This window comes from Talpa occidentalis, unplaced genomic scaffold (genome assembly GCF_014898055.3).
Source record: "Talpa occidentalis isolate TD23 unplaced genomic scaffold, MPIMG_talOcc4v2.1 talOcc4.11, whole genome shotgun sequence".
NCBI classification, from domain to species: Eukaryota; Metazoa; Chordata; class Mammalia; order Eulipotyphla; family Talpidae; genus Talpa; species Talpa occidentalis.
This window is the reverse complement of record NW_023601104.1, coordinates 4,005,064-4,031,303: the sequence shown is the minus strand read 5'-3', so window position 1 is coordinate 4,031,303 and position 26,240 is coordinate 4,005,064. Positions and strand designations below refer to the sequence as shown.

At 45.4% G+C, this 26,240-nt stretch overlaps 1 protein-coding gene across 1 annotated transcript in view; it reads left to right on the top strand.

Annotated features, from left to right (window-relative positions):
- RYR3 (ryanodine receptor 3) overlaps positions 1-26,240 on the top strand; it is a 522,405-nt gene that overhangs the window by 338,701 nt on the left and 157,464 nt on the right. The window contains exons 33-38 of the mRNA XM_054700223.1: positions 7,171-7,257; positions 7,613-7,839; positions 9,447-10,242; positions 12,234-12,434; positions 17,938-18,040; positions 18,862-18,999. Coding sequence (XP_054556198.1) covers positions 7,171-7,257; positions 7,613-7,839; positions 9,447-10,242; positions 12,234-12,434; positions 17,938-18,040; positions 18,862-18,999 — 1,552 coding nt within the window. The remainder of the gene's footprint in view (positions 1-7,170; positions 7,258-7,612; positions 7,840-9,446; positions 10,243-12,233; positions 12,435-17,937; positions 18,041-18,861; positions 19,000-26,240) is intronic.

The window sequence follows — 26,240 nt, the reverse complement described above, 5'->3', positions numbered from 1 at the left end:
TGGGGAGCAGAGCAGGCAGAAGGACCGAAGTACACTGCTGAGGGGAGCAGCGGGTGGCAGGAGAGGTCTGCGCACCATGTGGGACCCCTCCTCCGGTGGCCGGTGGCCGGGGAGCAGCCGGGGATTGAACCGATGCTGCAGAGGCTGCGGGCAGCTTCGCAACCCAGCGCTCAACCGCTGCGCCACCGGGGAGGCCCACTTACAGGATTCTTTTTAAATGCACTTATTTAAATAGTCTATTTCCCTATTCCATTGACTGAACCTTAATAGAACTACTTGGGAAAACTATCAACGGTACCCGTGTAGGTCTACCTGTCAGTAGCCACAAGCAGCTTCCTCTCTTTTAAACAGGACTTTCGTCTCTGATCACCAGGGAAATGTGGGAGGTACTCAATATTATATGTTCCTTTTGAGGTTTGGCAATGAGCATTTCACAGGAAAACTGAGAAATACTTCAGAAACAAATCTGCTTAACCAGCATTTCCCAAATAACTTTACCAAGAAAGAAAAACTTTTTTAAGAAACTTTAACAGTAATATTCAATAAGCCTGGAGTGATACAGATAATACCTGGGAAATGCTGAGTGAAGGAGTTAAATTTCTTTATTAAAACCTCTTGCCATTCCAAGGGTGGGAGAGCCATAACATGTGGACTGAGAGCGTTACCTGAGTTCATGAAATGGAGAGCCCCCCCCCACCCCCGGTCAGGGTGGTCAGCATGTGTTCATTGTGGAGAAATCTTGATTTTGAAGCAAAATAACTATCCGTCCACTTGGGGGAAGAGGAGCGTGGTAGGTCGACTGAAGCATTATGGCAATAAGGGAGGCAAAAGGTATGTTTGGGGGATACTGAGCAGCACCATGTGGAGTGTTCGTGGTGAGTGGGGGGAATTCATTGGGAAAGGTAGGCAGGGATCAATAAGAAACCAGGAGCTGTGGTAGGTCGCTGACTGGGGCAATGGCGTGCAGTGTTTTCAGAAACCAGGGTCCTCCAGGGTCACTAGCTGAGCTACCACTGCCAGTAAAAGCATCCTGTGACCATGTAAATGGATAAAACTCCAGATTCCAGAATCAGCCCCAGGTTGCATCTTCTAGGCCAGAAAGCCTCTCGGCAGCCTCTTGCTCCAGGTAGAAGAGCTAGCATCTGGCGGGGAGTAGCCACCCCAAATCTGAAATGTTCTGTGACCCAAAACAGATGAAGTGAGCCCTTCCTGGGACCTGGGGACCGCCTTCTAGCATGGAGGCATGCGCACCTGCTGCAGTGTGTGCCACCTCCTCGGGGGCAAAGTGGAACATCAATGACACGCAGCAGGCTCGATCCAGCAGCTGTCACCTGACCAGCCTTTCCCAAAAGAGGGCTTCGTGAAATGAGCCTTTGAGGCAGAAAGTAGTGTTCCTCTAGTATCTCCTCATGCATGATTCCACTCCCCAAGTCCCCTGAGAAAATGCTTATATACATTACTGCCGTCCTTCAGAATCCATTAACTTTTTCCCATTAACTTTTGAAATGAGATTGACTGAAGGGTCCTCCCTGGGCTTCAGAGGACTCTAAAGCATCTAATAAGTTTTAAGGCTAGTTGGGCTTCAGAGGTCCCTAAAATAGAAATAACCCATGGCATTCAAAGCAGCAGTCACTCGCCTGGCCCAGGGAAGAGCCGAGATGTGGAGATGTTATGGCCGAGAGCGAGATGCTGTGGCTGACCGCCCACCTGTCACAGGACTCCCTGGGTGACCTTGGGCTGGTCACTTGTCTTCTCTGAGCGGCAGCTGCCTCCCAGAAACCCCCTTCCATTCCAGGCGTAGAAATCCCCGTCACTCCTCTCAGGGCTCCCTGGCCTGCCCTCACCCTGAGGAATGTGGCTTGCCAAGGGGGAGGGGATGCCATGTCCCTGCACAGAAACCTAGAGGAGGCTCTGATCCAGCCAGCCGCCTCTTCCAGGCACGACAGTAGCACATCCAGCCGTGCGCCGGGGCTTTCGGCAGTGGGATAATTGTTATGCTGCAGCTGTAGCCATTTTCATTTTTCAATTATCTCGAAAGGAGCAGGGCAGCAATATTTATACACAGGCTACTGGGAAAGGACCAGTAACCAAAATAAAGAGAGAAGGCTTCTCTCAAACAATGTGTCTAGACCGCCCCATTAAATACAGCTATGCAATTTGAAAACGCTTTTCTGTCCCACTTCATGTAATCATGGGAGAAATGAGAGCTAAAATATATGTTCAAGAGCTGCTCCTCGATTATTGCTACCCCAGCCACACTGCTCCAAGGACCGAGCCAACTCTGATTCAGATTTATGCAAGGGGTTAGCTTTCAACCCAGGCCACTTCCTATCCCCTAGCATTCACACATGATTAGAAATAAAATGTCTATCATTGCAAGGACACAATAGATCGCCCAGTGATTAAAAGTATGTTAAATATGGGGGGGGGGGAAGATCCATGTGTATCACAGCAGCCTCAAGGCTGGGCTCACTTCTCACACCCCGAGAATGTCAGCTCCGCATCCAGAACATGGGTGCGCAGGTCACCTCTCCTGTTTGCTGCTGTGTCCCCCATGCATGAAACAGTTCCTGATGCTTGCTGCATATTTGCCGTCAAACTGACTGACTTGGCTAGGAAACCACTATATTTGCTTTTTAATTGCTACTTAAAGTGCCAGAAAAGTAGCAGCTTACACATAGTCATGGTGCAGAAAGTTTGACTGGGTTCTCTGCGCACTTTCTCACAAGGCCAGCATCAAGGTGTCAGCTGGGGTGAACCTTGGAGGCTCGGAGAGGCGTTCATTCCAAGCACAGTCAAGTTGCTGGTAAAATCTGGTCATGGTTGTTGACCAAGGTCCTGAGGTGCCTGTGTCCTCGCATCCCCCAGCCAGGGCCGCTTTGCCCTCAGAAGCGGCCATCTTCCTTCTCGTGTGGCCCTTTCTGTTTTTAAAAAAAAAAAAATTATTTATGCACGCGGGAGCTGGGGTCCAGGCTAGAGATGTAAAGAGGGGGTGAGAGGATTCACCAAAGACAGAGTGGGGAGCACAATGGGTGGACCTACTGAAATACACTGCTGAGGGGAGCAGCGGGGAGACAGGAGAGGTCTGCTGCCCTATGTGGGACACCTCCCTGGCCGGCCAAGGAATCGAACTTGCGCTGCAGTGACTGGTGATAGCTTGATAGCGCTGTCTTTAACCCCTGCGCCACCAGGGAGGCCCTGACCCTTTCCATTTTTAAAGCCAACACAGGCACATCCAGTTCTTCACATGCTTCATATCTCTCTGACTTTGTCTTCTGCCCGCAGCAGGAGAAAACACCTGCCTTTTAAGGACTCACACAATTAGATTAGGCCCACAAGGATAATCTCCCTTAAGGTCAACTGGTTAGTAACCTTACTTCCATCTGCAGAATCCCTTTTGCCAAGCAACGCACAGAGTCCCAGCAGTAACAGCAAGGGTCACAAGGCCACCTAGGGTTCTGCTTACCACACTACCGTCATTTCTATCCTAGGGGACCCCTCTCAAGAGTGCACAGAGTGTTTTCTTCTTTGAATGATTGAAGAAACGTTTTTATTATTCATCCTGGTGGAATATACTCAGCACCACAGAAAGAAACTTAACCCATAGCATCCTAAATGCTTTTAAAGCACCTCCTCTCTGCAAAGAGGTTTGAGGTGTGCCCTAGAGTTTTGCTGGGTAGTTAATAAAGTTTGCAGGGACAAAAACATGCAGAGACCTAAAACAATACCTACCCTCCCCAGCCTTGGTCCCTGTGCTGGTGTGACTTAGGTCACGCAGAAACCCTTGTCCAGAGGCAGAGCTCCTCTCCATCAGTTCAAGCTCACGGTTGGTTGTTGCTCCAATAAGCTTTCTCAGTCACCAGAGCTCTGCTTGCATCAGGCTGCAATGACTTAGGGGGGTTGCATGTTCTAGTCGTCAAATATTTGGGTACTTGAGAATCTAGAGCAAGCCCAGCGATGACTCTTGCGTAATGGTCAAAGTCAAAGCAGCATCAAATCAGAATTTCCTATTGTGGGTCGTGCTGCTTTAAACTCAGACTATGGTGCAAAGCAGGCATATAATGGGCACAAAATAAGTACTTGCTAAATAGCCTTTACAAACCTTGTTTCAGACATAGCGAGGTCATTCTAGCTGCCTCGTTCCCACATTTGGGTTTTACATTTACTTATGGCTCCACATTGTCCAGGGCTCCTGAAATACTGGCTTGAAACCAAGGTTTGTACCTGAATTGGGAGCCCACAGCACTTTATGAGCACCGCCACGTGCTGGGCATTAGTCTGGGGCTTAACCTACCTGGCCCGTTTCCTCATGAGCAAGTGACGACACAATCTCCTATGTCACATACAGCCATAAAATGCGTGTTCATAAATCTAATGTCCGAATGCATTGAGAAGGTTCACTATTAAAGGCACCTGTAACAAATACTCTGACAAAAAAAAACTCCCTGCATGTACTTTCTTTTGCAGTGGACCACACACTTTGTGACTTAAAACAGCATATATTTAATGACCCCCCCCATTTCTGTAAGTCAAGAGTGGGGCATAGCCTAGCGGGGCCCCCTGCACAGTGTTTCATGAGGGTGCACTCAAGGTAATGAGCTGCTTTACTTTTGTAGCCCGGGGCCCTTTTCTAGACTCACATGGTTGGTGGTGGAGTCACAGCATCTGTAGAATTGGGGGTTCTGTTGTTGCTGGCATAGGCATTCTCAGTCCCATGACCACCCCCAGAAGAACTCCTGGTCACATGTCCTTCTCACTAAACCTCCACAGCACTGTAGCTTTCTACAAGGCTGGCTGGAGAGTCTCTCTCCCCATTTTGCCAAGATGGAGTTTTACATAATATCCTCTCATCAAGGCATGGCAACTCTTTCACTTTTGTTTCATTTTGTTTGCTAGAAATGACAAAAGTTTAAGGGAAGGTGGAATTTACAAATGGGTGACTCATTGCGGGGGACACCTTATGGTATGCCCAGAAAAACCCAATTCCCTAATTGGGTGGGTTGGGATTGTTGCAAAGATTTCCTAATGTCCGAATTTGCCTAAAGGCAAAAGACATCAGGGCCTCCCTGGTGGCGCAAGGGGTTAAGCACAGCACTGTGAAGCTATCCGCAGCCTCTGCAGCACGAGTTCAATCCCTGGCCGGCCAGGGAGCTACCCACATGGCGCAGCAGACCTCTCCTGTCTCTCCTGCTGCTCCCCTCAGCAGTGTATTTCAGTCAGTCTGCCTGCTCTGTTCTCCACTCTGTGGTGAATCCTCTCAGCCCCCACACCTCTGGCTATACCCCAGTTCTTGTATGCATGAATAAATAAATCTTTAAAAAAAAAAGAAGGCAAAAGACATCAGTTGGTAGCATTCAAGTTCTATTTCCTCTCCCAGGACCACCCTCCAAGTGTGGTCAAAACCCACATCAGGGCCTCCCCGGTGGCGCAGCGGTTGAGCGCTGGGTTGCGAAACTGCCCGCAGCCTCTGCAGCGCTGGTTTGATCCCCGGCTGCTCCCCGGCCACCGGAGGAGGGTCCCACATGGCGGCAGACCTCTCCTGCCGCCCGCTGCTCCCCTCAGCAGTGTACTTCGGTCCTTCTGCCTGCTCTGCTCCCCGCTCTGGCTCTGGTGAATTCTCTCACCCTCCCACGCTTCTGACTGTACCCAGTGCATGTATAAACCAAACAAACAAACAAATAATAAATAAATAAATAAGACATGCCTCTAGAAAAAAAATATATATATAAAAAAAAAAAACCCACATCAAATGAATAACTATAAGAAAGTGAAAATCAAAATCAACAAAAAACTATGAACCAGAGACACTCTATGGGGGGTAGAGGGCAGGAGGGGAGGGATTGGGGTCAAAATAAGGGGGTTGCAATTGTGTGGGGATTACAAAAATAAAATTTATTGTTAAAAAAAAAAAAAACCCACATCAGAGTGAGCAAGTGATGAGTAGTCATGCATCAGTAACCCCGCAGGCCTCATGTAAGCAGCAGCCAGGAGCACAGTGGTGAGCCCTACACCATGTAATGGAAGAGCTGGAATTGTAAAGAGCAAGAAGGGGTGGGGAGAAGTCTGGAGGAACCAAGGGAAGAGGGCAGGTTTGAGAGGACATCTCTGGAGGAAGCCTTTGCATGTGAGTCCAGAGGAGCACCTCAAGCAGTTTTCCACTAGGGGTGCTCTCCCCTCAGGGGCACATCTGAGGGTCCCTGGAGACATTTTTGGTTGTCTTAATTGTAGTGGGGGTGGGGAGTACTGCAGAACCACACCTTAAAGGGAAACTTACCCAGCCCAAAATGTCAATAGTGCTAAAGTTGCTGTAAGAGTCCTCCGGGGCTTGCCTGACCAGTGTCTGTTTGCCTTCAGAAATAACACTGGGGACCTCCCTGGTGGCTCGGGTTAGGCTCAGCTATCACCACCACGGCCTGAATTTGATCCTTGGCCAGTGAGCTAACCCACATGGCGCAGCAGGCCTCTCCTGTCTCACCTGCTGCTCCCCTCAGCAGTGTGCTTCAGTAGATCTACCTGTTCTTCTCCCTACTGTGTCTCTGGTGAATCCTCTCACACACACACACATACACACCCACCCCCCGCCCCACAACTCTGGCATATGCTCTAGTTCTTGTATGCATAAATAAATAAGAATAAATCTAAAAAAAAAAAAAAAAACACTGAAATCATCACGCTGCCCACGTTTTTCACTTTTCGTGGGCAAGAGCAATGGGTGATGCTGGCATCTATGCTCTGTGAACTGCCAACACATCTCATGCACTGGGATCAGGGGCAGATGATGCCTGTGGTGGCAAGTTAGTAGCTCCCTACTTGTGATGGTCCCCCTGAGCTCTGGACAAGGTACTGACTGCAGTCACCTGTGAGCAAAGATGGAAGGATGTGAGATCTTTCAGCCCCAGGGTCGGTGGGGGGGGGGGGGGGGGGGAGAGAGAGAGAGAGAGAGAGAGAGAGAGAGAGAGCATTTAAAGTGGGAAGCAGCAACAGCAACAGTCTGCTTAGTAGACTTAGTAGATCAGGTCTAAGAGAACTTCTGAGCAGTGGAGAATACCTGCCAGCTCGCTGTGCTCTTTCAGCTGAGTTAGGATGAGGGTGTTGCTTCAAATTTCCAGTGGCACTGCCATCTATAATTTTATGATTCTGAGCAAACCTCTGGATTTGTTTTGGTTTCAGGTGGAGCCCAACACCAAAGTATTTCCAGCCGTGTTCCTGCAGCCCACAAGTACATCTTTGTTTCAGTTTGAACTTGGGAAGCTGAAGGTATTTACTTGTCCCCTCCTCTGATGGCTGTGGCCAGAGAGGGCAGCATTGACCATCGGGAGATAAAGCAGGGGAAGTCCTTACTGCTTATATGCCTCACAGGCTGTGAAATTCATATGACAGCACATGAGTTCCTACTTCCCCTTCTCCCGTTTCTTTTGGGTGACAAAGGAATGAATGAATGAATGAATGCATATATAATTAGGCAAGGTGTAAGTGAATGCTGATGACTCTCTTAGAGTTCCCTGGATAAAATTCTCTTTCTCTGATTTTCACAAGCCAGGCTTGTTACCCCCCTACTGAGAATCTCTGTGCTACATGTTGATTTCCTCTCCGATGCCTTTCCCCACCCCAGAATGCCATGCCCCTGTCAGCAGCCATATTTAAGAGTGAAGAGAAGAACCCAGTCCCACTGTGTCCCCCTCGGCTGGACGTTCAGACCATACAGCCTGTGCTCTGGAGCCGCATGCCCAACAGCTTCCTGAAGGTGGAGACAGAGAGAGTGAGCGAGCGCCATGGCTGGCTGGTGCAGTGCCCGGAGCCCCTGCAGATGATGGCACTCCACATCCCCGAGGAGAACAGGTAGTGGAGGTGGACAGGGCACAGAGGAAGGGGCAGGCCTGGCAGGCAGGTGAGGCGAGGCCCGCAAGCTCAACAGGGAAGGAGAGCATCCTCATCGGCCAATGGTCCTACTCATTTCCAAGATGGCTATGGATTTCTTCTAAGCCTCAGCTTCCCTTCTTTTCCAGCCCCGTTGTCGTTCACTCTGAAGCAGCAGGATATTCACTGTGGTGTGCCTGCCACAGAGCCTTTGGTGTAGCGCTGAGTGCCTAAATTCAGGAATATTTCAATGTCTGTAATTAAAAACACAGTTGTGACCCTGAACTATGTTCTAGATGACAGGAAGGGGAAGAATAAGGCATGTCTCAATTGCTTAGAGGGACCAGGATCCAGGATCAGGCTCTGGATCAGCTCTGGGATCCTCCTTTGTTAGGAGCTACTCTTGGGTTTACTGCTCAGTGTACTACGCAAGATCTATGAGACAGTCTGTGTAAGTTAATGCAAAGGAATTCTGAAATGGTGCCCACTGTGATGGAATGGATATGCCCTTTGGGGTCTCTCGAGTTAGATGAAATAAAGTTATCTTAATCTGGAAAAAAATTTAAAAAGAGGTGCCCTTGGATTGGGCCTGGAATTAATCACAGCGCTGTCACTCTTGGTGTGACCTCTGCACCTCAGTGTCCTCATCGACAAAGTGAGATAAATGTCTACCCTCAGGATTGCTGGGAAGAAAAAAATGAGATTGTGTCCTTAAAAACCTAATATGGTTTCTGATGTCACAAAGTTAGTAAATTTTATTGCAGTGAATACTGTAACCCCTTGATCTCTTGGACTTAAAATAACTGGAAGTGGGTGCAGATATTTGACTTACAGAGCTACCATTTGAGTATTGTATTGGTTCTTGGGTGGGAAGGGGCAGAAAAGAACAGGGGGACAGCCAAATAAGCATTTGAAAAAGGCCTCGGATCTGTGATGGAGGCACAAGACAAGATGGTGCATCTAAGCAAGAATAGGTTTTCCATGCCATGGACCCCACAAACGATGGAACCACACACAGGAAAGAGAGCTCTAAAGTCAGGGAGGAGAGATGAACTGATGACTCTGCCCACTGACAGCAGGTTTAGAAGTGTTTCCTCTGGACAATATAGAGCAGGGGTGTGTTTCAGGAGAAGGAAGCTGCACAGAGGGTAGTAGATAGGAGACTAAACAGTTGATGTAGCTGTAGATGGATGGGGCTTCAGCTCCATCTTCTGAGGAGCTGGAAGCTACAGGGAAGAGGACCAAAACACCTCTGTCATTTACCTGAGTATTTGTCTATTTTGAGTTTTTTGAGATGTTTCCCTAATAAGGACTGTTCATATTGGGTAAGCCATATCTTCTAAGTCCTGCAGACTTGGAGGTCCTCATGGTTACAAGTAGTGGATTATCAGGGTCAGGGATATGGGCTGGACCTCAGAGAGGAATGATATCCAGTGAGAGAATGTGGGGCAGAGACTCCTCTAACTTTCTACCCCCTCTGCTTTCCCTGGCTTGGGTGAGATCCCTGGGGATTCAGAGAACAAGAATGCCACTGACTTCTGGTGCATTCTTTTCTCAGTGGAGTGCTTGATGGCTTGTCCTGTCCTCAGGTGTGTGGACATCCTGGAGCTCTGTGAGCAGGAGGACCTGATGCAGTTCCATTTCCACACGCTGAGGCTCTACAGTGCCGTGTGTGCCCTGGGAAACAGCCGAGTGGCCTTCGCCCTGTGCAGCCACGTGGACCTCTCACAGCTCTTCTATGCCATTGACAACAAGTATCTCCCGGGCCTCCTTCGGTCTGGTTTCTATGACCTGCTCATCAGCATCCACCTGGCCAGCGCTAAGGAGAGGAAGCTGATGATGAAGAATGAGTACATTATCCCCATTAACAGCACCACCAGGAAAATCCGCCTGTACCCGGACAAGGCCAAGAGGCATGGGCTGCCTGGGGTGGGCCTGAGAACGTGTCTCAAGCCAGGGTTCAAGTTCTCCACCCCATGCTTTGTCATGACCAATGAGGAGCACCAAAAGCAGAGCCCCGAGATCCCCTTGGAGATTCTCAAGACGAAAGCCCTGAGCATGCTGACGGAGGCGGTGCGGTGCAGCGGGGCTCACATCCGGGATCCTGTTGGGGGCTCCGTGGAGTTCCAGTTTGTGCCGGTGCTGAAACTGATTGGAACCCTGCTCGTCATGGGGGTGTTTGATGACGATGATGTTCGGCAGATTCTCCTCTTGATCGACCCCTGTGTGTTTGGGGAGCACAGTGGAGAGATGGAAGAGGGAGCAGAGAAAGAAGAAGTGACCCAGGTGGAGGAGAAGGCAGTGGAGGCTGGGGAAAAGGCCAGCAAGGAGGCTCCCCTCAGAGGCTTGCTGCAGACTCGATTACCAGAGTCTGTCAAACTGCAGGTAACTCAAGACAGCAAAGATCATGTCCTTGGAAAGAGCTGGGGAGGGTGAGAGTGTAGCCCAGTGGTGAGGCCAGGACCATGGGCCCTGACACACCTGGAGGGCAGGAGAGATGCTCAGAGTTATTGTCTTGCTTTTTTCTGACATAAATGTGCCTGATCAGTAAGGCATGTGCTTTAGCTTTGTCCCAGTCCCAGAGACGGATTTGCCCTGATTGTCTCTCGCCCTTTGGGACTAAAGGGCTCATTGGTGAGGACCTGTCTGGAGAGGGGGAGGAGACTGCAGGGACTGGCTCATGGGTAGCCACACTCAGCAGCTGCTCTCACTTGTTGCGGTGCTCTGGTTGCTAAGTTGGTGTGGATCTGTTCACTAGCGTTCATAGGATCTGCCATCTGAGCCAAGGGAGAGCCATGGCCACCCAGAGACACCACCTTGGCATCCAGCGCTCCCCAAAACATAGTCTTGCCTACTGTTATCCAGCATAGTGATGCACTGAGGACAGTCAGTTTGGTCTTCTTGCACTGGCAAAAGAAAAATGAAAGCAGAGTAATCGCTTCTCGGCCTTTTGGCTAAGATCAAGTGTAAAAATGAAAGTAGAGTAGAATAATCTGCCCCACAGTTAGCCTGGCTCAGGAACCCCAGAATTTTGACTCCTGCTCCTCAGTCACCTAACAGCCCATACAAACTTGTGAAGTCAGTCAGTACTTGGGCTTTATGATTTAAAAACTGTGGATGATAATCTAATAAAACATAATTAAAATGTATTTTTAGAAAATAAGGCATAAAATGTTCTATCATTCAATATAGGTGATCATCTGTAGTTGAAGCTGTCTTGTCCAATATGATGGGGTTGGTAGGTGGTCAGTTCATCAAAATGTTGAGCACACAAGAGAAGCATAAGAAGTCATAAATGACTTATGTATAAATGTGCTTTTCTAATGTCAAGCCAAAACCTTGTCTTTAACCTGAATTCCTACTGGCACAAATTCTTCTTTTTTGCCTGAATGACACCTGTCACACACCATGTACAGTTGCTGACTGCAAATTCAGAAGTGGTTGGAAGGCTGAGTATTGTATGCTTCTAGATTTTTATGATTTCCTCCAATATTCTGTGATCGTCTCACACCAACTTTTAAGGATTAAAAAAAAAAAAAATTCACTTCTTACAGATGCTCCCTAGTTATCAACTTAGTTTTCCCTTTTTGTTGGCCCACATAATTTTCATTAGGTGTTGTAGTTCGAATTGCAAGACTGATAGGCATAAGCTGTGGGGCCGACTTCGGGTGCTGGGAGCAGAGGCATGCCATCCACAAGACTGTCCTGCCCAGTGAGCATGACTCCACAGGACACTGCCCCCAGGCTAGAAAGTCCCTTCAGCCACATGAGGGGTTAAGTGGAAGTGGATTAATAGAACTGCTTTACTAAGAGGAGAACCACAATAAAGATGAAGGGAGATAAAGTGTGGCAAGTTCTTGGCACAGTATCTGGCATATAGTTTGTGCTCAGTAAGTCGTGACTGTTGTTGTTCTTATTAGTGTAAGTTCTAATAGTGGTAAGATTCATAATAATAGCAATCATAAAGTACCGGTCATAGAACAGTGCTCATAATAAAAAAACAGTGAAGATGCAGAGGGAACAGAAGCCTCGATTTCCCCTTATCCATCACCAGAAGGTGTCAGGATGGAGCCAGAGCTCACGGGTGCAGTGGCTGGCTGAGCTTGCAGCCCTGTGAGAAGACTTTCTTAGATATGCTCCTTCTCCACAGGCAGATTTATTCTCTCTAGTGAGCTCATTTTCCTGTCCTCCTGGCTTCAGCGGTGAAGAGCTGACTTGGATTCAAGTCATTGTTCTGTGGTTACTGTGTGACACTGAGCAATTTGCTTCAATTGCCTAAGTCTCAGTATTGCCCCCTGTAAAATGGGGATGAGAGTTGCTTCCCCAGTGGCCACAAAGTATTATTATGTTAGCATATACATACTCCTTTGTTGCAGATGTGTGAGCTCCTCAGCTATCTCTGTGACTGTGAGCTGCAGCACCGAGTGGAGGCCATTGTGGCATTTGGTGACATCTATGTCTCCAAGCTCCAGGCAAATCAGAAGTTTCGCTACAATGAACTCATGCAGGCCCTGAACATGTCTGCTGCCCTGACCGCCAAGAAGACCAGGGAGTTCCGCTCACCTCCCCAGGAGCAGGTGAGAGCCCCTCCTGTGCCTCCACCCCATTTCCATAGAAGAAATTCAACCTGGGGGAGCAGAGCCTAGGCAGGTTTTATATGCCAGGACAACCACTAAAGTTATTGAGCATAAAATATCAGCTTCAATAGCAGAAGACAGATCTGGTTGTATACTAATGACTACTGAGGTGTATCTGCTGATTAGTTGGAAGGAAATATCCCCCTTCAAAGTTATACATAGAAGACTGCTCCCTGACTTCCCTCACTCACTCCTACCCCAGCTCCATTACTGACCAAAAGACTGGCAGGATCCAATTCTACCCAGCAGGGGTCCTCCACTTAGAAGAATTTTTTTTTCAAGATTTTTATTTATTTTATTTATTTTGCATACAAATACTTGGGTGTAGGCCAGAGGTGTGCAGGGGTGGGGGAGTGAGAGGATTCACCAGAGACAGAGTGGGGAGCAGAACAGGCAGATCTACTGAAATACACTGCTGAGGGAAACAGTGGGCAATACAGGAGCGGTCTGCTGCACCATATGTGGGTTAGCTCCCTGTCAGGGAATCAAATTCAGGCCGTAGTGTTGAGTCTTCATGATAGTAGCACTGAGACTTAACCCCTAGGCCACCAGGGAGGCCTAACTTAGAAGAATTTCTATCTGAAAGTCACTATTCTTTATCAGAGATCAACACCAGTGAGGTCAGTGTTTCTCAGCTCTTAGGAGAGCTGGTACACAGCATTCTCATCCAAATGCCCCGATGCTCTTGTGGGTGACCCAGACCCTCACAAAACCTCCAGCCCATGGAGCCTGAAGAGCAGGACTGAGCTGAGTGAGTTCCTTCCCTGTGATGTGTTGTCTTCATTCTTTGCAGTACCCCAGTTTGTAGTCAGCTCCACCCTGATAGGATGACTGCTTTGCCAAGAACCAAAATCCTGGTGAAAAACTTGCACCCACTTTTCAGCTGCTCACTTATCTACTGCAGCTGCTCGGCCCCGCTCCTGCCTGGCCACTGCTCCCTATAGCTATTTCAGTGAATAAAATTGTCTCCAAATTCAGATCTTTCGTCCTTACGTATATTTAATAAAGGCCTACTCCTAAATTGTTATCAGTAAAATTATCATATTTATATTACTGGTGCACCACCACGTGGTCCAATTAATTTCCTAACTTATAGAGCACAGATATTTGTAGTAATTTAAAAATGATCCACATATCTTAGCTTTTGGAAGATTGGCTTGAATGATACTGGCCTTGAAACAAGCAAGCAAATCTTACCTCATTGTTAGAGGCAGGGTGAGAAGGCCCTTTGCATTGACGGGAGTAGAGAACTCGGGCTGTGCTGAGGAGCAGACAGTGAGTGTGACTCACTCTTGAAGGCTTTACAAGTGTTGTCAAGCTGCCTTTAGACTGGGAGCGGGTGTGAAACAGATGCCCACCATGTTTTTGAATAATGGGGTGGTAGTATGATGTGATTAGGGTACAGGTGTTGGCTTCCCACTGGCTCCAGTTCTCCTCCCCCATCATTTTTTTGGGATCTTGAGCATGGTAGTCCTCTATGTCTCAGTTTCTTCACTGAAAAATGCAGATCTCCCTCCCAGAGATCTTGTGAAGACCCCTTGCAGTAGTTGATATAGATGGCTATCCCGACACCTGTCATATAGTAAATACTCTGTGAATACTACCAGTGAGCTATTAGTTTTAGTGTTAGGAATATTTGCCTTTGCCTCATGCCATGTTCTCTGATCTTCTGGCAGTGACTCAGTAAGTGCTTTTCGCATGTTTCCTGGCAGCTCCTTAGCCCAGCCAGGACAGGGCTGTCCATCTCAACTATCCTCGTGGACATAGCTCATGACCCTGATTCCCGGAAGGGCCGTGCTGGCTGCCACCCTCCCTTTGCCCACTCCGCCTCCTCCTGCCTTCTCTTCTGCCATTCCCAGGGGGGTGGCATCATGCCCTCCTTTGATTTTATAAACAATACTCTGAACAGTCGTTTCAGACTTATTCCAAAAGTCTGTAAACCGAGAACTTCTTCCCTAGTCCATTCTTCAGTGGATAAAGGAAGCACCAGAAAAACTTAATAATACACGGATTGCCTGCCCGCTCTGGGATTTCTGATTAAATAGGTCTAGGATAGGACCAAGACTTTATGTTTTTAGCAAGTTTCCAGATGACGCTGATGCTGCTGGTCTAGGAATAAAATGAAGGGAGAGGTACTTACTCTAATTCAGCTCTCCCATCTGCCACCCCTCCCAGAGTTCATTTCTGGAAGACGCCTATGCACAAAGCTCTCGAAATGATTACGAATTTAATATCCACAAAGATGATAGAAGATTTAGATCCATTTCAGAGAAGAGTAAGGCAAAATCACTTGGAAAACAGGATGCATAGAAATTAGAATTTAATTTAAAACAGTGATGTGCTTTACCTCATCCTTATGTAGACTTTATGGAGAAATTAGAGATTTTCAACCCTGTATCTATACAGTATTCAGAACAGGAACAAAAACCATACACGAGGGGTATAATTAAGTGTAGAAGAAGGTGAAATAAGATCAGCCAATGGTTGTTGGCAAATTAGCCAAGAATGGTCAGAAAGCCTTTCACTTTCTGACGGGCTTATTAAAGGGGCTGACCTGCAGCAGGTCAGCTCCCTGCTCCCTTTTGGTTATATGCCCTGCAGGCTGTTGGGTCATTGCTTTCTAACTGTTCCCTGAAAGGAAAACTCTTTCAATGAAGAAATTAGTTTTCTAACTCTAAAATGAGATCTTCAAATCATATTTTTATTTAGTAAATGACCTATCAATAGATGGTTTAGATATAATTACATAATTTGCTGTTATAGAACAACTATCAAAATTACTTCTCCAATCCATTTAATGATATTATTGTAGTACAAACAGTACTTCCACCTACTTCCAAAAACTAGTTTGCAGTAGAATCTTTGAAAAAGAATCTTTCTAGCAGTATTAAATAAGGTGCACAGTTTAATAAAAGAGACTGCAAAGTTTGTTTTGGGGGGAGTGTGCAAGATATTTATTAGGCATCAACACCTTTAAAAAGAAAGGGGGAGGGCCTCCCCGGTGGCACAGCGGTTGAGCGCTGGATTGCGAAGCTGCCCGCGGCCTCTGCGGCACCGGTTCGATCCCCGGCTGCTCCCCGGCCACCAGAGGAGGGTCCCACATGGCGCGCAGACCTCTCCTGCCGCCTGCTGCTCCCCTCAGCAGTGTACTTCGGTCTTTCTGCCTGCTCTGCTCCCTGCTCTGGCTCTGGTGAATTCTCTCACCCTCCCACGCTTCTGACTGTACCCAGTGCATGTACAAACAAACAAATAAATAAATAAATAAATAAATAAATAAAAACATGCCTCTATTAAAAAAAAAAGAAAAGAAAAGGGGGAAAGTAGGATTGGACAAAGAGAGAATGTCATGGGAGAGAACTGGGAGTGGGCCAGAGGCATGGGGGTGAAAAAATTCAGCAGAGACTGAGTGGAGAGCAGAACAGGCAGATTTATTGAAATACACTGCTAAGAGAAGTAGCAGGTGAGACAGGAGTGGGCTGCTGCGCCTGTACAGTTTTTTTAACTTAGACTCCTTAGCTGAAGAAAAACACCCCTTTGCCTGGTGTTTGTGTTACCCTGCCAGAGGCAGCAAAATGGAAAGTTCACCTCCAGTTATTGCTTCAGTCCCTCCAGATATTCATTGGGGTTATGGGTTTGTGGAAAGAATTTAGATGCCCAGGAATCTGCGTGGGAAATGAACAAAAATTTTAATTTCACCAATCTTTTGTTAACCTCCAGTAGCATTTCTTTTGATTATTGCCGCAGGCAGCTTTGCCACCAACAGAAATTGCACCTTTTTATATCACATTACAAGGGTTATAAAATCTTGAAACATCACTTACATTCATCACAACTTCAAGGTCAGGGTGGATGTGAGACCCTAGATTTTTCTTTGTAATGAGTTAATAAACAAGTAGACTTGTCATGATGTCACTAATCTTTTTTATGATTTTGATAACCGGATTTCAGTATAATTTTTTTGTGTAACCCCCTATATGTGACAATATGTGTTTAAGTATTAATCTGGGAAGCGGCTCGTGGGTTTCATCAGGCTGTTAGCATGGCCCATGGCGCACAACATTTAGAAACCCTAAGACAAAGCTATAAAGGAGAAGGTGACGGATTGACTGCCAAACATAAAATCTACATGTCTGAAAAATTTCTATAAATATAGTTAAAAGTTTACTAAAATCTGGGCAGCCTATTTGCAGTCTATGTTATAAAGAGTAATTAATCCAGAGATGTGCGAAGTACTCAATTGTTTAAAAGATCATTGCCCAACATGAAAGTGGTAAAACAATACAGATGGAAAGTTATAAAGTATAAAATATAAATGGCCATCATATGCAAGAAAATAAACTTCCACCTCACCAATTAAATGCAAATTGAAGCAACAGGGGTATGACATTTTTCACCCATTAAATTGGAAAATATTTGAAAATGTGTTATCTCTCATTACTGTAATGGAGATGGCAAAGCAGTACACACTTTTGTATAAATTTAGTAATAATGCAAATTGTTGTAGCTTTCTAGAGGGCAATTTGGCAATTCATATCCAAAGCCATTGTAATGTACAAACCTTTGATACAGTCATTTGGTTTCTAGGAGCTTATCCTAGGAAAATAATTGTAGCTATGAACAAAAATTATATAAAAGGAAATTTTAAATATACTTACTTTGTAATGATAAAAAATGGGAATAATTTAAAATATGTCATAACATCATTAACTTTGCATACATTTTATATAAATTGCTATTCATTCCCAGAATGAAATGCAATGCACCTGTTAAAAATGAGGTTAAGAAAACAAGAAAATGCTCAAGATAAATTAAGTGGGAAAATTGGGTTTCGAAAAGCATTAGAGTTTGATCTCCATCTGCATTCATAAATACTGGAAGATATTAACAAAAATGTTAACCGTGTTTATCTGGGTGGTGGGGACTTAACAAATATTCTTCAGGTAGCCTCCAGATTTTGAGCAATTCATAAACAACCTCAATGACCAGAGAAAAGTGAAAGCAATTTTTAAATGTAGGCCCTCTTTATTTTTAAAAATATGAGTTTAAAATTCACAAAGAGGGCCTCCCCGGTGGCGCAGCGGTTGAGCGCTGGGTTGCGAAGCTGCCCGCGGCCTCTGCAGCGCCGGTTCGATCCCCGGCTGCTCCCCGGCCACCAGAGGAGGGTCCCACATGGCGCGCAGACCTCTCCTGCCGCCCGCTGCTCCCCTCAGCAGTGTACTTCGGTCCTTCTGCCTGCTCTGCTCCCCGCTCTGGCTCTGGTGAATTCTCTCACCCTCCCGCGCTTCTGACTGTACCCAGTGCATGTATAAACAAACAAACAAACAAACAAACAAATAAATAAATAAATAAAATTCACAAAGAACGTTGGGCATCTGAGGCACGGTCTGCTTTCTGTTGACCAACACTGAGAACCAACTGGTCATTTCTTCTTTGTCCCTCAAAGATCAACATGCTCCTTAATTTTCAACTGGGAGAGAATTGCCCCTGTCCAGAGGAGATCCGAGAGGAGCTCTATGACTTCCATGAGGATCTTCTTATTCACTGTGGTGAGCTTTTGAGATAAAAACTTGATCAAAATCAAGTCTGATTCCTGTTAGAGGCTAGAGGATGGAGAGGGGGAGCTGAGGAAGTTATTTTTCTACTTAAAATTATAAGACTAATTGTTTAAGAAATGATTCTGTCCAAACTACTTAGGTCAAGAAGATTTAACAAATAATCCATATATATATATATAATATATATAAGATTATAATCCATATATTTAACAAATATATGATGGAAATTCCTTTTACCTACAAGAGACTTTGTTCAGATAAGAGAGAGGGAACTGGCTTTCTGCAGGGGAGGAAAGTGTTTTTAAGTGATCCTCTTAAAAACCTCATCCAATTTGCTTGAAGTCAGATAGGACTCTGCTACAATCCTGATTCCTTTGCTTTTTAACTTTTTGCAGTGATTATTATAATCTCTGCCCTTAAGCTCTGAGTCAGTGATCCCTACATATCTACTGGGTTTGAGTGACTGTCAACATTTGTGCACTTGTAGATAGATGGATTAAGTCATATGTGAACGACAGATGACCTTTGCTTCATTTGAAGCAAATCAATGTTAACTCTTTCCAGAGACTTTACAGTCCATTTGGGGTATTAGAAAGGTTAAGTTCTGAAAATTACTGAATGTTCTTGCATACAAAAAATGATTTTTTTAACCTGCAAAAGACATTATGAAGATAAATATATATAGGATAAGAGCCTGTCTATAATAGCTTTAGAGGGTTCCAGAAGGTCAGGAAGCTGTCTTTTTATCTCTCTGTGTTAACCATGGCTTCAAGTACTGTTTGAGGTCTTCACTCTGTTTTGTGAATGGCCAGGGGTTCCCCTGGAGGAAGAGGAAGTGGAGGAAGAGGACACTTCCTGGCCTGGAAAGCTCCGCACCTTGGTGCACAAAATCAAAGGGCCTATCAAGGCGCAGAAGGAGCAGCCGACAGAGAAGGAGGAGAGATACCCCAGTAAGTGGCAGTGCCTTTCGATCACAGTACTCCCCACACCCTGCTCTTCAAAGGCTTAATTAAGGTAATTGGCTTTCAAACAAATACTGTAGGACAGACACAGCCTGCTCAGCTTCAAAGAAAGCATCAGTTGTTGTGCATTTGGGGCTATGCTTCTCTTCTGACGTAAGGACCTTGCTTTCGGGGCCTTTGAAACCTAAGGGAGCTATTGCTTGGTGGGTCTGCTCTTGTTATCTGTGTAGTTAAAAATGCCTATAAACAGATTTCTACTCTCCTTTCTTTTATGTCTCCATAGTCTCCCTCTTCTGACCATTTTTATTTGTCATTTGTATGTGTGGTTCCTTAGCTTTGAACATTGCCTCAGTGAAGAAATATAATAATGAATGGGGTAGGGCAGGGGGAGGGGGTTGTTCTTATTTTCTAGCTATGATTGTCATCATGTAGCACCCTAAGTTGACCTTATATTTTTCCACAATGCCAAAAGTTGTCCACGTTCACTTCTCTAACCCTTGCAGTAGAGATGACTCCTACCATTTTGACCCATGTTGGAACAAGATCATATATTGTTTGTGCAAGGCAAGTTTACTGTTAACATTTCAAGAGGGAGCGTGGATGTTATATATAATCTGCTCGTTAGTCTGCTCATTAGTACCAGATTCTGCAAATATTTCATTTATCTAAAGAAGAAATTCCCCAGGCAATATAGTTGCTTTTGTCTTGTTCCCTGTTGTATCCATCTACAGGCATGCTTTCAAATCCTAGACTAGAGCAATCGACTGTCAAGATATAATCAGTGTCTCTGAAAACACTATTTTGGGGTCCATACATCTTTGTGACCTTCCATCTTTGTCAGAATATCTTGCAGAGGAAAGAATCCTCACCACTTATCAGCAGACATGTTGAAACCTCTCGAAGAGTGTAGGGGGTACTTGGCATCAGGTGCACTGCCAACCCTTGATCAATCCTGTCCATCACCATGAAGGGTGGGTCTTTGGGCAGGATGTGCCAGCAGGATTCCAAAAGCACCAAAAAGTGAGTTTTGACTCCCTTTGTGGTTACTGCCAAAGCAGAACTAAAACCAGACAGATAATCTGCATTACTTGTACAAGTCTATTTTAAAAGTGAATGCTTCTTTCTCACCTTCTTTCTAACAGAAATGTCCCATCTGAGGGTTTTACCATTTCTGGAGCCCCAGAAATGAAAGGTGGTCAGGTATCTGGTTGTCAGCATAGGAGATTTCCCCTCCCACCCCCCACCCCCCAGCCTACCACGAATGTTCTAGAGACACAGGCTCACATTTGAATACAGAACTTTGGGGACAGTTTTATGATCTCCCCCAGAAAAAGTTGTTCTTAAGTTGATGAGATAGAGACAGTGTCTCTGGATACATAGCTGCCTGCAATGGAGGGCTCAAAATCTTTCAAATCATTGGTAATGTTGTCAATACTTATTGCATATCTGATCTGTGTTACCCTTGTGTTTGATACAGTCATGAAAGTACAGACAATTAGAATAACATTCTCTAGTGAGCTGGCAATTTACCAATTATTTCCACATATTTTAGTTTTCTGCTATTAAACTTTTTTACTCCTTCATTTTATAGTTGAGGAAAATAGGACTCAGCAGTATGAAAGAATACTGGTTCATTCATTTATTCTTTCTACTCTTAGCTGAAAGATCTTTACCAGAAAAATTTTTACCAGAAAAATTTCCAGGTAACCAAATCTCATCAATCTAAGATAACAATGATTTAGGTCTTTCGACTCTTATTCCATGCTCTTTATCTTATCCCAGAAAGTTTGCCAAATAACTTAGCAGTGTACACATCAGGAGCTCCCAGTGTAAATGGAATATACAGAATGGCTTTATGAAACCATCTTTTTTTCTTGCTTACTTCATCTGTGAGGTAACTTACTCCTGTGACTCATTGCCACAGGTGGGAAAACTGAATTCAACAAATGTTGACTTTTTTAAAAGTCAACCAAGCCAAACATCTGGACTTCAAATTTTCAGGGGTAGGTGGAGGTGAACCCACCCTGCAATTTCTCCTCTGCGCAGTTAGTATTGACCAAACGACCTGCCAGGGAATCCCAATTTGCCTAGGAAAAGGAAACAAAAGCATCCTGAAACTCCTGAGCATTTTTAACACTGGTTCAATATTAAAAGGTATTTGCCTAAATTAACTCCAAGCCATATTGTCAAAATTGTTACAATCTTACCAAAATATCATGTGATAATGAAGTTAGAAGAAAATGTAACAGTAGCAACCCATACTGTTTAGCCATTTCTTTTTTATATCACAATTCAGCAAATTCTTTAGAGAACCTTGTGCCTGATAGTTCCAGACCAGTATTTCTTACACACTGCATTAAGTAGATTCTTTCATTGTAAATGTATAACCACTGAATTATTCCTCTGGAGGCCAACCAGCTATTTCTGCTAAATTCTAAAATTAACAAAATGGAAATCACGTGTTACTTTAAAGCTCAAGTGTGGTGCATTCCTGATCGAGGTCATGTGCTGAATGCTTTCCCCATGGAAGGTTCTTTCATAATTTTCTCTCCACAGAGAAATGTCCTCACTGGTATTACACAAGGAACAACTTGAGGAGAGGAGACAGGGCCTCCCTGATGGCACCTGGTTGCTTTACTGAGGGGCTTATTATGAGCTGTTGCAGCTTTGGGTAATGGTACAGTTGGCTCAACCACACTAACCCCAAGAACACATCCTCAAGAAGGGAGCATCACCCCCACTTCCAGCCCCGTGCTCTCGGCCATAGAACACACCTCCCCCCAGCATTGGCTTGGCACTCTTGATCTTGGGCAGTGCCTGCTCTCCCCTGCGACCCTTCTAGAGACCAGATCTGGAGGTGACCTTGAGCCCACTGAGCCCCAAAGCTGCAGCTTGTGTTGACTCTTGTCTAGTCACTGAATAACCTCAGAATCCTAGGCCAAAAGTCCTCCCCTTCCCCAAACTAAATGCTACAGCTTGTTTTGTTCTGAGGAAGAAAAACAAGGCTACTGCTCTCCACCAAAATAAGCCCCAGGCCTCCCATAAATACCCACATACAAAGTCAGGTGACTGTGGAGCTCAGAAAGTATTTCCAAGCCTCTTTAAATTCACTATAACCTCTTTTCAAGACATACACACATGCAAAAACATACATACACACCCTCCCCCATAAAGTCTGTCTTTGAATCTCATCCTCCTACCTCTTGTCCAGTCATTTCAAGGAATTTCCAGCAGGATGTGTACAACTGTCCACCCTACTTGGGGCATTCAGGTACCTCTCTATTTTCCTATTGGATCTTAAGGCCAGAACCACATCTAACTTGTGTCCACATTAACTCAACTCATTGGCACACATCCTTTAGACCTCCAGTGCATGTCAGTCATTCGAGACTCATAAAAGAAGAAAATGAGCATCTTACAGACAAAGGCTGTATTGGATGTGGACAGGACCCAATGTAATTATGAGATCAGATGTGCTGTAGCAAAAGTGCAGACAAATAACAGTACATGACCAGAGGAAGACATTGTCCACAAAGAATATAGATGGGTAGATTTTTTTAAAAAAAATGGCGGGGGGGGGTGTGGTGGTGAGGGTGGCATTTTTGGTGAAAAGAATTACTTCATCAAAGGTCCAGAGGTGGAAAAGTTCATATTCCAGGAGCAGCGATGAGTTGAGATTGACTGAGGATTCCTAAAAATGATGGAAGGTCGAAGAAGAGAGCTAGGATGAGGGAAACATGAAAAGGGTGTGGCTCGAATTTCCTGCATGTCTGGACCAAGGAGTCCAGGGAAGCCTCTAGAAGCTAGAAAAGGTGAGGAGATGAATTCTCCCCTAATTCACCAGCCACGCCTTTATTTTAGCACAGATTTGGATCAGACCCCTAATATAAAGAGCTGTAAGATGGGGAGTATGTGCTTTTTTAAGCCACTGAGATTATGGTGATTTGTCATGGCAGCAAGAAAAAAAAAAACACAGGTGTTAACAGAAAAAAATGAAGTCTGGTGGCCAGACACGTTAGCATGTCTTGGCAACCAATAAGAAGCACGAGGGAGAGAAATGCATTAGAAATGGTTTTTGTGGATTCCTGAGAGACGGTGGTTGGAGAAACGACATGGAGGCAGAGCTTACTTCTGTTTAATGCCATAGAAGTCACACAAAGATTTTCCACACAGTCTCATATTCACCGCCCTGTCTGGCACACACAACTGGGCACCATTCGTTCTAACTTGGCAGTGAGCGCATGCAGGAGCTGAGGCAGGAACAATTTGTCCACGTCATGATGGCAAAGCAGGAATCAGAAGTCATCCCAATCACACACTGGCTCCTGGTCTGGTGCTGTCAGCAATAGTTGCACACCAGTGTTACCTCTTTCATCAGTTTATGCCACACCTGCTTTTGGGAATCTGCACTTTGGTGATGGAGAAGAGAGGCTGGTAATCAGGGGAGAGAAAATCTAGCATTTTTTGAGCACCTCTTCATGCCAGGCGCAGTCCAGGATATCACGTGACCATATCAAATTTTCCTCACGGTCAGGTGCCATGACAGCCAGGTTTCTGGCGTGCACACCAGGCAGCTAAGCCTGGGAGAAGCAAAATAATTTGAACAAAGTTCTTGCAGCAAGTAAGAATGAGACCAGGGTTGGCAACATGTTCATATCCAGGGTCGGTGCTTTTTCTGAACTCTGTGCAAGTATGCCCAGGAGGGATCTGTAGGGGTAGAGGGGAGGGAGAGGGAAGCACAGATATGGAGGATGCATGGCCAGCCACTTGCCTCAAATCAACATGGAATCAACATGGAATCCGAAATAAAAGCAATTTGATTCCTTTCCCAGCAGAGTAAAGTAAGGCCCTCAGGTACCCAAGTCCTCTGTCATCCCATCTCTGCCCCATCTTCATTTCAGGAATTTCTCTCCCTAACCCTATCAGCAAACATCGTCTATTCTCTCCATGTTTTTCCCCATTGTCATCATCAGTCGTTTAATCACCTGAACATTTCTGAGGAAGTGATTATGAGGCTGGTTGACTGATTTCAAAAACAACAGGCTAATTATCACCATATGATGGATGAGACCCCGGGGACCTAGCGAGATGGACTGGCAGAATCGGGCAGCCACATCCAAGTACAGTTTTGCTCATGGCCCACAGGGCTTGCTGTAGCAGTGAGGTGTCCAGCCAGCTAGAGACACAGTTGGGGGAGTGGGGAGGGAGAGGGGCTGTATTTTGCTTCCATGCTCCTCTCCACCCTCACAGATACGGTGGCTCTGGCCAAGATAGATAAACACCAAGGAAGGGAATTTTAGGAACCTTTTAGCATAAATATCCAACTGCCATTTCGTTGCACACATGGTCTGCCTTGAGAGCCAAGATCGAGGGCAGCCAGGCCTGCTATGGGGGGCAGTTTGTGGATAGAGACTCTGCCTGCAGAGCTCCTTCCCCCTCACAGACTGACTCTACAGGTGCAGCCACACACCACCGATTTGCAGGAGCCTTGGTTTGTTTATTAAATTGAAGTATTTCTTTGCTTATCTAAAAAATTAAGTGCGGTTTAGGCTAATAGGAGCCTTGGGTCCCTGCCACAACTCTCTTTTCTAGTCTTACATGACTGTTGCAAGGATTAGGTACAGTATCTAACATGAGATTGGACAAAGAAAGCTCTCAGAAAATGCTGGCTGCTCTTATTGTAATGAGATAGAATGTTCTAGCCAGCAGTTTGAACATTCACCCTTATTCCCTAGTCAGTGAAGCCAACAGAAAAGGAAGTGAGTGTGCAAAATTAAATATAGAGCTGGAATGAATGAGAGCTGGGTGCTTTCTCAGCTGCTCAGCTGCTGCTGCAGAAGTTGGGGTGGGCCCTGGACCTCCTCAGGCCTCTGGGGTTCTGACAGCCAGTGCCTGCTCCAGGGCCCCTGATGACGCGTATAAACAGAGTGCTCTGTCTCGTAACCCAGGAAGAGTGCTCCAGGTTGTCATTGCAGGCTTTTCCTTGCAGGCTTTCAGGTTCTTGGTGATTCTGGCAGTATCCTTGTTCTAGTGAAACGAGGAGAATGTGGTGCCTGCAGTCTGGGCCAGAGAGGCACTGGGAAAGCCCAAAAGTTCCCATGATAAATTTTCCCAGTATCCTCAGAGTCCATGGTTTTAACTTTCTCTCCCACCTTCTCTGCTATTGAGTAGAAGGCATTTGACCGCTTTGTAAACCAGACAGGTCGTTAAGCCCAGAGGAAACTCAAGGGCACAGAGAGCAGAGGGCATGAGCCTTTCCCCAGTTAAATCTTCCCAACTAAATCTAGAATGTGACTGTGTCATCTGACCCCTGAAGAAGGGGGATCATTTCTCCACCAGCAATAGGGATGGACATCAAAAAGGCCACCAGGTTGCCTCAGCTCATCTCAGTGACATAGATGATCAGTGGTGTGCAGTGATGCTTTGATAACGGCCTCTTCCCTGGGCAGCGCACTAGAATCATAAGATTTTATTTCTTCAGTCTCAGATTTTACTGTTCTTAAAAGCATGCTGGGTATTAAGCTAGGGTGGGTTGGCATTAAAATGTGGTGCTAAAAATTGTTGGTGCTCATCAGTTTAACCTAATGAAGCCACAGGTGCTCATTTGCCACTTAAAAAAAAAAATTGTTAAACTCTTTCAAGAGCTTCATGTTTCAGATAGACAAAGAATTCTAGCATAGTAAGCCACAAGTGACTTGATTTTATTGATGTGGACAATCAGAGAGACAATGACCTGACCAAAGTCACACAGCCAGAGCTGAAACAAAGTCCCCAACATTCTTGGCACAGCACCATCTTTACACCCGCTTTCTTCATCATGAATTTTATATTGCTGACTTTATTTCATGGGTGAAGAAATAGACTGGGAAAGTGAGTAATCAGCCCAGCTTACAGTCAGTTAGAAAAAGAGCTAAAGTTTTATGATTTTCAGGAATTATTTCTGAATATATTCCCTAGTTTATTAAGAGAGTCAGTAGACAGTATAATATAAATTTAAAGCACTAATAAAAGTAACTGTTTTTTGAATTTTATGAAGCTGTTGAAAGCAAGCAGTGCTGGAATAGTAAAGGAGAAGGATTTAGATTCCAATAACTGAGGCTTGAATCCTAGCTCCGACCTTCACTAACTGGGATATTAAACAAGTTATTTAACTTCTGAGTGTTTCCATTTCTTTGTCAGCAAATCAAAGATTGTAAGAGCTCCTACCTCATAGAGTGGAGGTAGGGATA